Source organism: Melanerpes formicivorus, unplaced genomic scaffold (assembly GCF_026170545.1).
Source record: "Melanerpes formicivorus ecotype bairdi unplaced genomic scaffold, bMelFor1.0.p_v2 SCAF_8, whole genome shotgun sequence".
In the NCBI taxonomy this organism is placed as follows: Eukaryota; Metazoa; Chordata; class Aves; order Piciformes; family Picidae; genus Melanerpes; species Melanerpes formicivorus.
The window spans coordinates 23,072,615-23,087,704 of record NW_027142360.1 but is presented as its reverse complement, the minus strand read 5'-3'; the positions used below and the strand labels follow the sequence as shown (position 1 = coordinate 23,087,704).

Genomic DNA, 15,090 nt, shown 5'->3' with positions numbered 1-15,090 from the left:
AGACAATGCTACTGAAATGGGATTTAAGGCCACATAGAAGGGCTGGATTTGATAATGCAAATCATCCAGGAGCTGCAACATAGATGATTAATTTTTTTCTGGGAAGAGTTCAAGGACAGGATACCTACTGTCTCATGTCACTCTCACACAGGAGGCTACTCACATTCCATTGTGCTTTTGGATAAATGTGGAGTTTGGGAGCTGTATGGCTTGGTGGGATTGTTTGTGTAGAAAATGGCTGCACTTCATCTGATTGACCAGAACTGGAGGATTGTCTTCAGTTAATATAGGTGATGTTGTTATTATTATTATTCCTTTAATACAGTTCTAGGTTGAAGGAGCACAGATGTAAGCTCTTCCTCTCACTTCTATCAAAGCAGTGGGATATGTGGATGCCCTACCTTCAATCCATGCACTCAGATCAACAGCTGGTTCTGCATTAGCCACACAAATGATGGGTCATGGCAGAAATATTAAATAAAGCTTTGAGGTCTCCTGACAGCATTTTGTTCCCCAGCATCAGAAGTTATTGTAATGTCATTGCTAAACTGACAATACTTGCATCAGCTAGATGATTCCCCCCCCCCCCCCCATTCACTTATCTTTGATCTCTGGTGAAATCAAACCCACAGAATCCCAGGATGTGGGCAAAAAGGAGGAAGACTCTGCTGTACAGGGCTGGGACAGCAGAACTATGTGGCTAAGTCCAGGGTGCAGGGATTGTCCCAAAAATGGATTCTCCACACAGTGTGCAAAGTCACACATAGATAATGAGATACCAGGTTTATTATGATCCTGAGCAAGATGGACTGGGAGTTTTCACACTGTAATTAGTAGAATAAAAGGGTGCCATTTTAGCAGTTCATATGTTATCTCTTCTGTTCACAAGATTTTGCCTCCTTTTAATCTTCCTTAAGGCTTTATCTTGTGAAGCATCTTAGTCAGTTGTCCAACACAGGCTCCTTTGTTGCTATTGACAAGAATGGTATCTGCCCTTGCTCAAAATATATGGAAGAAAGAGAAAAAGAGGTCAGGGAATAAGGGGTATCCATGGGACTGCTACAAGGGAGGAAAAATGAACAGGAATCTATTTTATCTGTAGAACAGAGCCAGACAGTACCAGATGAATACCCTGACTCTTGAAGAAAGCACTTCAGCTTATTGATGTGGTATTTTCCAGCTAGAGTAAAAACGTGACAGCCTGACTGCTAATGCTCTGCAGAATAGCCTTGCAAATAATACCATATTTGTTTGATTACAGCAATATTTGAGTAATTTGTCTCCAGAATCACAGAAACTTCTCATGGTGCGTGTTCCCACCTTGTTTCTACACACGAGTAGTATTGGGTTGCAAATGTTCCTACTGAGTGTTGCCATCATTATTATTATTATTTTTAATTACCCCGTAGTTATATTTCTGAGGTTCTAAGTAAAAGACTATTTCTAATAGGTCAGAGATAGCATTAGCAGAGGTTTCCTCTGCTCCTGGCAGGCCCCTCTGCCCTCTGCTCTCCTCGAGCTGGCTGGCCCACGATTCGCCGTAAGATGGCCTTCCAAGGCTCGTCCCGGGAGTCAGAGGCTTGGATTGCTAGAAAGAAGCGTGTCAGCACCGCAGCCCAGAAGGTGCTTCGAACCCTCCCCAGTCGGACACCGCGCCGGTAATGCCCAGCCCAGCTCAGCCCCGTCCTCCTCCTACCCATGCCGCCAGCCAGCCGGCGGAGCCAAGCCAGGAGGGGAGAGCTACCAGTCTGCTCACCCATTGGGTGGATTTGGATCCGCAACGCCATTGGTCGGGACGATCGAGAGAGTGTCACAGCCAATCCGGAAGCGGCACGGGGAGCGCGGGGAAGCTATAAAAGGGGCTGGGCAGGGGGCGTAATGTTACGTGTTCCACGTGACGTGTGGTAGCAGTACAAGGAGAACATCGGAAGCAATGTCTGGCCGTGGGAAGCAAGGCGGGAAGGCTCGGGCTAAGGCCAAGTCACGTTCATCCCGGGCCGGGCTCCAGTTTCCCGTGGGTCGCGTTCACCGACTACTGCGCAAGGGTAACTACGCAGAGCGAGTGGGCGCCGGCGCTCCGGTCTACCTGGCGGCTGTGCTGGAGTACCTGACTGCTGAGATCCTGGAGCTGGCAGGCAACGCTGCCCGCGACAACAAGAAGACGCGCATCATTCCCCGCCACCTGCAGCTGGCCATCCGCAACGACGAGGAGCTCAACAAGCTGCTGGGCAAGGTGACGATCGCACAGGGTGGAGTGCTTCCCAACATCCAGGCTGTGCTGCTGCCCAAGAAAACGGACAGTCACAAGGCAAAGAGCAAGTAAAACCTGGAGAGAGCATTTCAACTTCCGAAGTAACCCAAAGGCTCTTTTTAGAGCCACCCACTTTGTCATAAAAGGAGCTGTAGGTCCTAGCAACCCAACCAACCAAAACTAAACAAGCACTCATAAATGCAACAGTAACAAAAAACCCCACAGCAACTAACAACCCCCCCCCCAAAAAAAAAAAAACAAGAAAATGTTCCCCTCAAGAATAAAACTGCTGAACTCTTTAAAAAAATTAAACAAAAAATCCATTTTCCATATAAGTCAACACTAAAACCAATTGTAGTTATTCCACATGTAAAATGATTTTTCTTTGGTGAGGATGAGAAAGGCACAAAGTTGATGGCCGCTGTAAAAGTGAACTCACAGCTCCAGGATGCCTCTTGCATCAGTTCAGCCCTGTGTGAAGTTGAGGTAACTCACCAATGTCTTTAAAACCTACTCTGCTTCTTTCTGAACCACCTTCAGGCCTAAAGACTGTGTTCATACCAATAGGCGTCCTGAATCTTTTCTTAACACTTTCTCGTGGCTTTGAATTGCTGTTCCCACTTTGCTTGAAATCTGGGTGGGCTGGGGAGCAGTCTAATTACAGGGCAGACAATTTGATGTAAAAAGGGATATTGCTGGGTCTGACTCATACATAATGCCGAATGTTATTGTAAAAGTGTTGAAATAGAAGCAGAAAAATGGGTCATTAGGGGGTCAATAAGCATATTTTAATAATTCTCCATCTGAAAACACAAGTTACTTGAGTCACAATGTGGTATAAAATGTTAGTAGCATTTGCACTTACCACAGCAAGAAGTTACAAGCAGTTTGCAGGCCTCTGGCACAACAAAGGGTTGCAGACAAGAATGAAAATCCATGTGAATTACTTGTTTTAATTGTCTGTGCTCTGGAAAACAAGATGCATTTACTATCTAATTTGTTTAAACGTGGTCCTGGTGAAGTGCAGGTGAAGCCTTAACCTCTCTTTCCAGCAGCCAGTTGTTTCAGTGTAGCAAATACATCAGGTGGATGTGCTCTTTTAAACATTACTTCTAATGCAAGAACCAGGTCACCAAGGAAGTTAAAAAGAAAATGGAATATTTCACAACCTGTTGTGAACAGGGAACCCTGACCAAGTTTTCAGCAAGTTTTATCGAGCAGAAGTATGGAAAAAAAAATCAGCTGCAGCAGTGTCTGCCTAGATAATGATGACTCAGATTTTCACCAATCAAACACTATCAAAATTAACCATTGCTAAATGGTGAAATGATAGGGCACTGATTATAAATCCTAGCAAAACCTGGCTGTCTTAAGTCCTTCTGTCGCCAAATTTATTAAGGAAATAAGTATTTCTGTAGCAGAGCACAAAGAAACCATGTCTGCATTGTGCACCCTGAGCAACATAGTACAGGCTGCACTGCTGAGAAAAGTCATCTCCTTCTGGGGTACAAGCAGCCTTTCACAGGAGTTCAGTCTGCTGCTTGCCTTGTTGCATAATGCACTGTTTTAACTTATTTTAATTATTTTTAAAGGGGTAAAGGATTTTGGACAACGAAGCTAATTTCTAATCCATATTCAGTGCTCAAGATGAGCCTGTGTTACTTCCTCCTCTTTGAAATCAATTTGCGATTAAAATATCTATTCAAATTGCTACTTTTCAGTCCAGATTAACAGAAGACCCTTTAAAGAGTAATAATTAATTAGTTTGTAAATTTAGTTGTCCACGTTGCGGATTTTATTTAAAAGGAAAAACAAAAGTTTCTCTCTCCTGAGGTCTGTTCAGGTCCAGGACTCGGGGTTTATTGCCTCTTTTTTAACTCACCCTTTGCCTCTTCGAAGGGAAACTTTGCCTCGGGGAAAAAAAGTCTTTCTTCTCCACGTCGCTGAGAACTAAGGGGGATTAGAGAGCAGAAATTGTGATAAAAACAGGCTTTTTTGACTGCTAAGAAACACAAAATGAGCGGGGAGAAGGAACCTTTCTGCCGTGCAGCGGGGCGGGCTCTACAACGCACCAATCACCGCGCGGCTCCTCTCTATAAATACGAGGCCGCTGACTTGCTCCAGGCCCAGTGGTTTTCCTTGATTCGTGGACGGAGCCTGCTATTATGTCGGAGACCGCGCCTGTTGCAGCTCCTGCTGTCTCTGCGCCCGGCGCAAAGGCCGCCAAGAAGCCGAAGAAAGCGGCGGGCGGCTCCAAAGCCCGCAAGCCCGCGGGCCCCAGCGTCACCGAGCTGATCACCAAGGCTGTGTCTGCTTCTAAAGAGCGTAAGGGGCTTTCTCTCGCTGCTCTCAAAAAGGCACTGGCCGCTGGTGGCTATGATGTGGAGAAGAACAACAGCCGCATCAAGCTGGGGCTTAAAAGTCTCGTCAATAAGGGTACTTTGGTACAGACCAAAGGCACCGGCGCTTCCGGGTCTTTCAAGCTGAACAAGAAGCCGGGTGAGACAAAAGAGAAGGCAACTAAGAAGAAGCCGGCAGCCAAGCCCAAGAAGCCAGCAGCCAAAAAGCCTGCCAGCGCTGCCAAGAAGCCCAAGAAAGCTGCGGCGGTGAAGAAGAGCCCCAAGAAGGCCAAGAAGCCAGCAGCTGCTGCAGCCAAGAAAGCAGCAAAGAGCCCCAAGAAAGCAGCCAAGGCAGGCCGGCCCAAGAAGGCAGCAAAGAGCCCTGCCAAGGCAAAAGCAGTGAAGACCAAAGCAACCAAGCCTAAGGCGGCCAAGCCTAAAACAGCCAAGGCAAAGAAGGCGGCACCCAAAAAGAAGTAAAGCCGAAAACAAATTACTTTACTCATTTTAAAAAACCCAAAGGCTCTTTTAAGAGCCACCCACTTATTCTCAAAAAGAGCTGAAACGCTGCGGCAATGGCAGCAGCAAAACTTAAGTCTTTAAAGGGAAGTTGGGGGGGATTTTGATAAGCTTTTTGGTCCAGCCTGCGTGGGACACCTGGGGCTTCCTTCCAGAGGAAGTGTTTCCCTACGTGCAGTTCGGGAGCTCTGCGATAAGCGGCGGCGCTTGCTCCGCCTCTTAATTGCCCAGCCCTGCCGAGAGCAGCAGGGGGCAGCAGTCACGGCAACTCCGGCCTAGTAAGCGCCCCAGTCCTGCGGTCTCCGCGGAAGTTTAAAAGTCCCGCGTTGAGTCGGGATTGGTCTCTTCCGCCCACCCCAGCCCGCCCCTTGTTCTCCAGGCTCCGCCCTGTAGCCTCCCCCCTCCCTCCCCGGCAGTTCCCGATACTGTCTCCCCTACGTCAGTCAGTCGGTTTCCTACGCTACTGCAGTGCCCCCCTCCCCCTCTTCGCAGGGGTTCCGGCACCGGCCGTGGTTGAGAATAGGTCCGGAATACGGAAAACGTGCTCGTTGTGCCCCGGCTCTCTCTTTCCCTGCAGGGAAACGCTGCCGGGGGAAGAGCTGTGAATGCAACTTCGCTGACAGCGGAGGGCAGCTGTGGCCCCACACCGCCAGCCTATCTGAACATCACTGACCAACCCTAGCTTTACATCCGTCATTTAACGATTTTATTTTGACGTTGTTTTGGATCGGAAAATCCTTCATAAAGACGAAAAATCTTTCCCTTTTGCCTAATCGAATGCGAGCAGCTACCTCGCGGGAGGCGGGGGGGGGGGGGGGGACGGGGGAAGAGGAGGAAAGAAAAAAAGCGGTGGTGCGGGTCTGCGGGGCACGTACTGGAAAACAGGAAGAAAAAGACAAAACCATAAACCAAGCCACAAACAGACCGGGAAAACTTGCTTTAAAAACTGCTTTCAAGATATTTGTCACGGAAGGAGACATTTTAAATTAATTTTTTTTTTTTTACTCTACAGGCATAGGACACAGCGAGTGGTTTATTAACAGTAGTAAGATTCCGCCCCCCCCCCCCCCGACCTATCAAGTACAAGAAATTAAAATCTTTAGAAAACAAAAAGCCACCTACCTTCTGCAGGACTTCCAAGCTCTGAAAACAGAGCTAGCACAATACTTGGCATGAAATTGCTGCTTTTTAGCCACATTGGAGACCAGGCAGAACTTAAGAGCATGCATTTCCCAAGTTTTAAACCAAGCATAATAAATATAATAAATAAATAGTAAGCACAAGCTGTTAACAGAGAGCTAAATGTAGTTACATTCCGACTACTAAAAAACCCCCAAGAACTTACTAGTTACATACAAGCAACTAGGCTCTTCAGTCACTTCCCAATAAAAACAGCACTTCAGCTCTTTTTCTTGAAAGGATTGGTGGCTCTTAAAAGAGCCTTTGGTTTACAACTGATGGTTAGAGACGCTCTACTTAGAGCTGGTGTACTTAGTGACAGCCTTAGTGCCCTCGGACACAGCGTGCTTGGCCAGCTCACCAGGCAGCAGCAGCCGCACGGCCGTCTGGATCTCCCGCGAGGTGATGGTGGAGCGCTTGTTGTAGTGTGCCAGGCGAGAGGCCTCACCAGCGATGCGCTCGAAGATGTCGTTGACGAAGGAGTTCATGATGCCCATGGCCTTGGAGGAGATGCCCGTGTCGGGGTGCACCTGCTTCAGCACCTTGTACACATAGATGGAGTAGCTCTCCTTGCGGCTCTTCTTGCGCTTCTTGTCTCCCTTTTTCTGGGTCTTGGTCACTGCTTTCTTGGAGCCCTTCTTGGGCGCAGGGGCAGACTTAGCAGGCTCAGGCATGGCGAGAAGTGTTGTGCAACTGCAACACCGAAGTGCGCGACAACGCAGTTACTCCACTATTTATAGGGGCCTTATGCAAATCACTGGATTCAGGGATCAGCACTTCTATTGGATAATGGCGCGAGTGACGTCAGCCATCGGACGAATAGCTTTGTCATTGGTTCTTTTTAAATTCCACGCTACTATTGGTTAAAATAGCTAACCCCCGTTAGCCAATGGCAATGCGCTCTTACAGTTTCACTGTTCGGTTGCGAAGCTCGGCCTGGGCCCGCCTGGCCTCAGCCATCTGCTATAGCTGCCCGCTCCGAAGGGTTTGTGCGTCCAAAATGCAGTCAATTTATCCAGAAAAAAACACCACACAAAACTACATAAAATTACAAGATTTTGCTCTTCTTATTTTTCTTATTTTTTTTTTTTTGTTTGTGTGTGTGCAAGAAGCATATCTGCATACCTGGCGTTTTAGCCTGTGTTTATAGCAATCACCACTTAAAAGTAAAAAGGAAGAAATACAACCTGAAAAGCATATGGAAACACTGGGATATTAAACATTGCTAATAGTGTTTGAAATTAATTCTTTTGGCTCCCAGAGCATAGGTTGTTTTTCAAGACTTTAAATGAGATGGAAGTAATGATTTAATTTGTACCCTGAAAGATTATTAATTTCTTTTGAAGTAAATGCATTCATCCAATCTTTAAGTCAAACCAAAGAAAAATTCTAGGGATTAAATGGAGATTTTAAACTGCATGTTGATTTTATCAGGAATCATAAATACAAGCTCTTTTCTTGGCAAATTGACTTAACTGTGCAAGAAGAATAGCCTTTAAATTATTTAATCACACTAATAATTCTGATGTGCTAGTTGCGAGGTTTGTTTGGTTTTTAAATCAAAATGCTGTGTAGCAACTTTATAAATTACAATTTAAAATTCACTCCTCTATACATGAATGCACTATAATCCACTTTTAAAGAGAGGAATTTGTCCTTGAATGAAATGACTGGGTAACTTGGCATCAAATAGCCAGTTTACAAGTGCTTCTGCTGTGCTTAACACCTAAACTGGGGAGATAAAAGCGGCTACCCGTGTTGAGAACAGCAGCTTCTTATTGCTTTTGTGATGGTGTAGCTCTCGGGTTTCATGTCCATCTCCTCCCAAGCCTGCTTCCTCTCATCAGGAAGAGAGATAGGGTGGGTGCTCATCCATCTCCTTTTGTTCTTCCTCCCCCCTCAGGTGCTAATAGCCATTCAATGCACTTGGAGATAATCTTTTAAAGGAGGAGAGAGATGCCTTGGGGAGAAGAAAAATAGTTATCTCATTTTCAGCAGAGGAAGAACAGAAGCCAGAAAGGCCTGTCTCCACAGATTTAACTCCCCACACATGCTGGGAACCTGGTAACATTGTTTTGGCATCACCATTAGCTAGAAAAACAGTTCACTGAGAACACCTTTGCCTAGTTATAGTTCTCTTGTTAACATCTCTAAAAATCCAAGACTTCCACTTCTGGACAGCATTGTATAGGAATCTCCCCTTTTGTCTCCAAAAGTGCTGCCAAGGTTGCTGCTTTTTGTTATACTGCTCTGAAAGAGAAAATGTGAAATAATACAGAGCAATCTCAGCAATGTAATCAAACAGATCCAGAAAACAAAGACACTGAAAGCAAACCAAAGCAAAACAAGAACCCCAAACACAAGAACAGTTTCTGCAAACATGTTCCCACCCCCTGTTAATCTTTTCAAGCCTGTTGATCAGTTCCAGCTAAAACTGACAGCGGACTCAAGTCTTAGAGGTTCTTAGTTCTAACAAGTTTTATAACCATCACCTATGGAGGAGAAAAACATCCTCCATCCAGGGAAGCTGAACTGAATAGCTGCTACTTGTTTTTAGCCTTACAGGTAATGTGTTAAAAACAAACAAACCAACCCCCAAACATAACTCCAAAGCCCAATCCAAAGAAATAAACAAAAACCACAGTAGCTGAAGGCCAGTGAGTCCTGGCTTAATGTGGTTGTGCATGCTGCCCCTTCACAAAGAGGTGCAAATCAGAGAATGGTAAAGGCAAAGTATTTGGGGAGAGTAGGGAGAGGAGTAGGAGAAATTTGTAAAGGTAACTCAAGTTCTCAGGAGGAATTGATTGTGGAAACATTATTGATGGCAGAAAAGCTGAGTTCATTGCATTGTTTAGGCAGTCAAGATATATGGAAGAGGAATCCAGACATTCAATTCTTTTGGGTGTCTAAAATAATTGTACTTACTAAAGGAAATGGATCAGAATTTGTTAACATTTAGTCATCCATCTTACTTCCCATTTCAATAGCAATGAAATTTCCAGTGACTGGCTGAGGTTTTGGAGCATCCAAAAGAGAGAATCCTTGAGAACTGAGCCCCTGAATCTGATAGGAGGGAACTGAGAAAAGACTTCAAGAACAATTCCAGAAAATTCAGGGACATCAGAGCGTGGAGTCAATTTCCTATTGCATGTTACCAAACAGTATGAAGTGAAACTCATTTTCCCTGGATGGTGTCTCTCCTCCAGGTAAACACATAATGCTGCAGGCTAACACCTTATTCTTGTTCAGGTGCCTATTCCACTTGCTGGGATGCCACAGCTTACTGCCAGCACAGCTCCTGGGTGAGCTCTGCATATACTTTTTCTGAAATCTCCAGTGAGAAGCACATTTATCTTTGTTTTCCATCTGTACTTATTGCAAAAATAGGCTTCAAGAAAATAAAACGTTGCCTTTATGGGCAGTACCTTTGCTCTAATTATCCCACATTTAATAGCCTCCTCAGCCAGAAAGTCTGGGGAACAACTTGCATGATGAGGCAAAGTCAGACACCTGTATAACATTTTGGGCTTACAGAGTACAACTTGCCAAGGCCAAAAGCTCCTGTTAAAAACCAATCAACAATTGTTAACCAAAGGAAACATGCAGAGACAAATAGACAGACTTTAAAACATAGGAAGATCATCACTGGAGATTCTAATTGATTTATTAGAATAAAACCCTTATTAGAATAAACCAAACCAGGTTGGAAGAGACCTTCAAGATCATCGTGTCCAACCCATCAACCATCCAACCCACCCAAACAGCTAACCCATGGCACCAAGTACCCCATCAATTCTCCTCCTGAGCACCTCCAATGATGGTGACTCCACCACCTCCCTGGGCAGCCCATTCCAATGGGCAATCACTCTTTCTGTATAGAACTTCTTCCTAACATCCAACCTGAACCTCCCCTGGCGCAGCCTGAGACTGTGTCCTCTTGTTCTGGTACTGGGTGCCTGGGAGAAGAGACCAACATCCGCCTGTCTACAACCTCCCTTCAGGTAGTTGTAGAGAGTGATAAGGTCACCCCTGAGTCTCCTCTTCTCCAGGCTGAGCAACCCCAGCTCCCTCAGTCTTTCCTCATAGGGCTTGTACCATTTTATTTTATACTGCTATATTCTCTGTGAGAAAAGAGCCAAGAAGTTGCAGAAAAAGTTATAGGACAACTAGACTATCAACAGAAGACAACCAGCACATAGCCTTCTGGGTCACTGGAAATATATCAACAGTAAGGCAGAGTGGCCTATAAGTTGTGATTAGTTTGGAAAATTACTAAAGAGCATGTTGCACATTGGAATCACATTTCAGAAGTCTGTTTAAGGTTGGAAATAGGTACTGCATATCTTTCATGAGCAGAGACTGAAAGATCAAATATCATTGAACTATATGCTGTATAACTTGCCATCTATTACTGCAAATTTTATAGCTTTGTCAGTCACTGAGTATCACAAGCATCTGAACATTGTGTAATTACAGAAACAGGAAATACATGGTCCACATTTCCACAGCATAAAATAAGAGTACTGAGACACAAGAGGGAAGGATTAAGCATGGAGGGGAGCTTGCCATGCATTTTGTGAAATAAATGGTGTTTAAAAACTTGAGCTTTCTAAACATGGTTATAAATGATGCGAGTCATTACGTTCTTCCCTAAATGTAGATGTAAATTACAGTTTGTGAAGTGACCAGAGGGATAACAATGTTGCCCCCGACAATGAAGAGGGGCCTGTCGGCACCGGAGAAGACAAAAAACAAACAACAAAAAGAGAAAGTAGTAGAGGGGAAAGGATTAACACCCTTGCTCATCACTCGTTAGAGAACAGGGGATTTGCTTGAGCACAGCGAGCAGCCCGACTGGCCGCGTTTCCCCAGCTCAGCCCCGGACGAGCCCTTTGTTGGAGCGCGGCGAAATGGCGGCGGCGGAACGCGGGCGGGAAGCGGCACTGCCGGCCCCGCCGCCCCCATTGGCTAGATTTTGCTGCACACCCGCGACCGGCGGGGCCCGGCTCCTCCGCTGGCGCTGAGAGCCACAAAGACGGAGTCGGAGAGCCGGAAAAGAGTGTCCCCAAGACGGCTATTTGCTTTCGCGGTGCCTGGGCCGAACCGGCGGTGGAACTCGACTGCGCCGGGATCGGGTCGGGGACCAGGGCCCGAGCCCGCGCTGTGTCGGTTGTCCCCGCCCCCCCCAGCCGGAGGCGATGGCGCGAACGCTGCCGCGCGAGGAGGGAAGGGCGCGCAGAAGAGCCCGCCCTTGTCGTACCCCGCCGCAGTCCTCAACCAGGTCGGACTCCGAGCCATATAGACAGGCGCTGGCGGCCGTTCCCGCCACACGCTGCTTGTTGGGTCGAGTAGAGTGAGATCATGTCTGGCAGAGGCAAAGGCGGGAAGGGGCTCGGTAAAGGAGGCGCCAAGCGCCACCGCAAGGTGCTGCGCGATAACATCCAGGGCATCACCAAGCCGGCCATCCGCCGCTTGGCTCGCCGTGGCGGTGTCAAGCGTATTTCTGGTCTGATTTATGAAGAGACGCGCGGTGTGCTGAAGGTCTTTCTGGAGAACGTGATCCGTGATGCTGTTACCTACACTGAGCACGCCAAGAGGAAGACTGTGACGGCCATGGATGTTGTCTACGCGCTCAAGCGCCAGGGACGCACCCTCTACGGTTTCGGCGGTTAAACTCGGATTGCTACAATACACCACACTTTTCTAACACAAAGGCTCTTTTAAGAGCCACCCACTTTTTCAAACAAAGAGCTGTAATTGCTGTTAGTGTACTGTTTCGTTACATAGTTGCGTTCAGTCGAGGCAGGGAATAGGTGTAACGTGTTGGGTAGGTATTTTTTCTGTTAAGCTTTGTAGCCTCTCACTCTCGCGGTCTTCCTAGCCTCAAGCAGGGCGGCCTACACACTGGGAGCAATAAGAGTAGTAGCGTTTCACCCCCGGGCTCTGCTTGGTAGAGAAATAGATGGGCTCTGTAGTATAGCGTGACCTTTATCTGCACCCATTCTGTTTTTCCCGCGCTCCCTTCTCTGTTCCCCTTCTCACCACCCTCAAACCCTGTCTTGAAACGGAAGGAAAAAGACCAGGCAGGCAAGGTAAAGGGGATTCCATAATAGTGCTTTTTTTATCCGGTATTCCCTGCCACGCCTGTACGGGGAAGCATACGAAATGGCGGCGGCTCTCCTCCCTGCTTTTCAAGGGGCGGGGAGAAGGGGGGTTACGAGCCTTAATGGAGCCTAAGGGGCCGCAGAGCTAAAAGGCTGCAAGATACATAGAAACGCCTTCACTCGACTCTAGAATAGCTGGCGCCACTCGATGCTCTACTCCCACCCCACACCCATAGCTTCAGCGCAACTGCCGGATTTCAAACACAGGCCAAAGGTGGTGGGGAGGGAGCACATGAATGAAGAGTGCGACCAGACTTCTTCAAGTCTTCTGCAGTTATCTCAGGGAAAACAGCACTGGCCTGAGTACAGGGAAAAGCAAATAGAAATAGGCTACCTCTGCTTGACTCTACAAGGAAAATAAAAACTGTAACCTGCAGAGATACAGCTCTTTTTAGGGACCATGTAGTGGCTCTGAAAAGAGCCTTTGGGGTTGGTACTAGCAGGGCAGGAGCCTCAGGCACGCTCACCGCGGATGCGGCGGGCCAGCTGGATGTCCTTGGGCATGATGGTCACACGCTTAGCATGGATGGCACACAGGTTGGTATCCTCGAACAGCCCCACCAGGTAGGCCTCGCTCGCCTCCTGCAGCGCCATCACGGCAGAGCTCTGGAAGCGCAGGTCGGTCTTGAAGTCCTGCGCGATCTCACGCACCAGGCGCTGGAAGGGCAGCTTGCGGATCAGCAGCTCGGTCGACTTCTGGTAGCGCCGGATCTCGCGGAGAGCCACGGTGCCGGGGCGGTAGCGATGGGGCTTCTTCACGCCGCCCGTAGCCGGGGCGCTCTTGCGGGCCGCCTTGGTGGCCAGCTGTTTACGGGGAGCTTTCCCGCCGGTGGACTTCCGCGCTGTCTGCTTTGTACGCGCCATACCAATGCCTTACACCTTCTAGTTAAGCGTGAGATAATCCGTAGCGCAACCCTTATTTATATGGGGTGCTGATCCCGCCTTCTCTCCTGTGATTGGTCAAAAATCGGATAATGTAATTGGTTAATTAGAAACCTGAGCAAGCCCGGCCCTAGCTGGAGGTGTCCCGAGCTCCGGCCCAATTTTTTTACGCTTTTCTTTTTTTTTTTTTAAAAATAAGTTTTAGAGTACTTTCGACATTCTATTTTTCTTTCTTTCTTTTTTTTTTTTTTTTTTTTTTCTCCTTCCCTTAGTTTTGTTTTAATTTCTTCCTCTTAATGTTTTGTGCCTGAATTGTGCTTGCTGCACGGTGGTTTAAATTCATGTTGTTTTGCTATGTATGACATCAGCAGCTAAAATCGGGCTAGTAAGAGAATTGGATCTGGAACTACAGATTCATTCGATTAGTCGAAAAACACTGTCCTCATAATTTATCACCACGAAATAGAAATTATTGACTTTTTATCTACTTAGGTTCTAGTAAGGAAACATGGGGTGAAACCCTGTAGATTATAAAACAAACTTCACGCATTTTTGATAACACAGCCCGGAAGAGATTCATGTGAATTAATTTAATGAAGGACACACTGCGTGGAGAGATAAATCACTAAAGCAAAACACTGAGTTTCTGAAGGAATAGGAGTTCAAAAGATGATGCCTTCTTTCGAGTCATTAAGGAGAACCGCTCTGGGTAGAAGGGCAAAGTGGAGTTTTCAAATTCGTCCAATTAGATCGGCCCTTTTCATCAGCCAATGGGAAAGCAGCGTTTGTATATAAAAGAGAGTCGGTGGAGGTTGCGCTCAATTGAGCTTTTTGTGTTGTGCTTTGTTTAGAGTCAGGTTTCACTAGGATGGCACGTACAAAGCAGACAGCGCGGAAGTCTACCGGCGGGAAAGCTCCCCGTAAACAGCTGGCCACTAAGGCGGCTCGCAAGAGCGCCCCGGCTACGGGCGGCGTGAAGAAGCCCCATCGCTACCGCCCCGGCACCGTGGCTCTCCGCGAGATCCGGCGCTACCAGAAGTCGACCGAGCTGCTGATCCGCAAGCTGCCTTTCCAGCGCTTGGTGCGTGAGATCGCGCAGGACTTCAAGACCGACCTGCGCTTCCAGAGCTCTGCTGTGATGGCGCTGCAGGAGGCGAGCGAGGCCTACCTGGTGGGGCTGTTCGAGGACACTAACCTGTGTGCCATCCATGCTAAGCGTGTGACCATCATGCCCAAGGATATTCAGCTGGCCCGCCGCATCCGCGGTGAGCGTGCCTGAGGCTCCTGCCCTGCTAGTACCAACCCCAAAGGCTCTTTTCAGAGCCACCACAGAGCCACTGAAAAGAGCTGTATCTGCGTGTTTCTGGGTTCATTGTTTCATTGTTTGGTTGTAGGTGTTGGGGTTTTTTTTGTGTGTGTATGGTTTCTTTCTTTTGGGTTGGGTTTTTTGTTTTTTTTTTTTTTTTCTCTGATTATTTTTTGGGTTTTTTTGCGGAGCCAGGCATAGGCAGCCTTTGCTATATGCTTTTCTCTGTACTCAAGCCACTGCCGATCTGTGATGCATGTGAGAGGCTTGGGTGTAGGGCAGCGTGCTTCCCTCATTTCCCCTTCCCACTGCGCCTCCAGCCCTTATCTTGAATGGTTTGTAGTTTACCCGTTTGAATCTATAGCTGTGGGGTCGGAGGAGAGCACGAGTGCCTCCTGGGCACCAGGCAGCTGTTCAGAAGTCCAGTGAAGGCGTTTCTGTGCGAATACT

At 47.3% G+C, this 15,090-nt stretch overlaps 6 protein-coding genes across 8 annotated transcripts; 4 read left to right on the top strand and 2 right to left on the bottom strand.

Annotated features, from left to right (window-relative positions):
• Positions 1-1,897: 1,897 nt before the first annotated feature.
• On the top strand, positions 1,898-2,714 carry LOC137443206 (histone H2A). The gene has a single exon (XM_068142682.1). The coding sequence runs from the start codon at positions 1,934-1,936 to the stop codon at positions 2,321-2,323; it is 390 nt and encodes a 129-aa protein (XP_067998783.1). The 5' UTR covers positions 1,898-1,933; the 3' UTR covers positions 2,324-2,714.
• A 1,674-nt stretch (positions 2,715-4,388) lies between these two features.
• LOC137443205 (histone H1) lies at positions 4,389-5,456 on the top strand. Its single transcript, XM_068142681.1, has one exon. The coding sequence runs from the start codon at positions 4,417-4,419 to the stop codon at positions 5,068-5,070; it is 654 nt and encodes a 217-aa protein (XP_067998782.1). The 5' UTR covers positions 4,389-4,416; the 3' UTR covers positions 5,071-5,456.
• On the bottom strand, positions 4,534-6,980 carry LOC137443207 (histone H2B 1/2/3/4/6). Of its 3 annotated transcripts, none has more exons than XM_068142684.1 (2): positions 6,455-6,980; positions 4,534-4,734 (listed from the first exon to the last, which is right to left on the bottom strand). In XM_068142684.1, the coding sequence occupies exon 1, from the start codon at positions 6,960-6,962 to the stop codon at positions 6,582-6,584; it is 381 nt and encodes a 126-aa protein (XP_067998785.1). In that variant the 5' UTR covers positions 6,963-6,980; the 3' UTR covers positions 4,534-4,734; positions 6,455-6,581. The 3 variants fall into 3 exon arrangements, with proteins under 3 accessions (XP_067998785.1, XP_067998787.1, XP_067998786.1); XM_068142686.1 differs by having other exon boundaries at positions 4,562-4,625; positions 6,466-6,980; XM_068142685.1 differs by having other exon boundaries at positions 4,581-4,625.
• Positions 6,981-11,614: 4,634 nt separating this feature from the next.
• LOC137442753 (histone H4) lies at positions 11,615-12,018 on the top strand. The gene has a single exon (XM_068141725.1). It carries the CDS (start codon positions 11,650-11,652, stop codon positions 11,959-11,961), a length of 312 nt encoding a protein of 103 aa, XP_067997826.1. The 5' UTR covers positions 11,615-11,649; the 3' UTR covers positions 11,962-12,018.
• A 391-nt stretch (positions 12,019-12,409) lies between these two features.
• LOC137442752 (histone H3) lies at positions 12,410-13,325 on the bottom strand. The gene has a single exon (XM_068141724.1). It carries the CDS (start codon positions 13,314-13,316, stop codon positions 12,906-12,908), a length of 411 nt encoding a protein of 136 aa, XP_067997825.1. The 5' UTR covers positions 13,317-13,325; the 3' UTR covers positions 12,410-12,905.
• Positions 13,326-14,171: 846 nt separating this feature from the next.
• Positions 14,172-14,688, top strand: LOC137442750 (histone H3). The gene has a single exon (XM_068141722.1). The coding sequence runs from the start codon at positions 14,203-14,205 to the stop codon at positions 14,611-14,613; it is 411 nt and encodes a 136-aa protein (XP_067997823.1). The 5' UTR covers positions 14,172-14,202; the 3' UTR covers positions 14,614-14,688.
• Positions 14,689-15,090: the final 402 nt, after the last annotated feature.

Coding starts and splice junctions, on each gene's coding strand:
- LOC137443206 (XM_068142682.1), top strand. CDS start 1,934: ATGTCTGGCCGTGGGAAGCAAGGCGGGAAGGCTCGGGCTAAGGCCAAG.
- LOC137442750 (XM_068141722.1), top strand. CDS start 14,203: ATGGCACGTACAAAGCAGACAGCGCGGAAGTCTACCGGCGGGAAAGCT.
- LOC137443205 (XM_068142681.1), top strand. CDS start 4,417: ATGTCGGAGACCGCGCCTGTTGCAGCTCCTGCTGTCTCTGCGCCCGGC.
- LOC137443207 (XM_068142684.1), bottom strand. CDS start 6,962: ATGCCTGAGCCTGCTAAGTCTGCCCCTGCGCCCAAGAAGGGCTCCAAG.
- LOC137442752 (XM_068141724.1), bottom strand. CDS start 13,316: ATGGCGCGTACAAAGCAGACAGCGCGGAAGTCCACCGGCGGGAAAGCT.
- LOC137442753 (XM_068141725.1), top strand. CDS start 11,650: ATGTCTGGCAGAGGCAAAGGCGGGAAGGGGCTCGGTAAAGGAGGCGCC.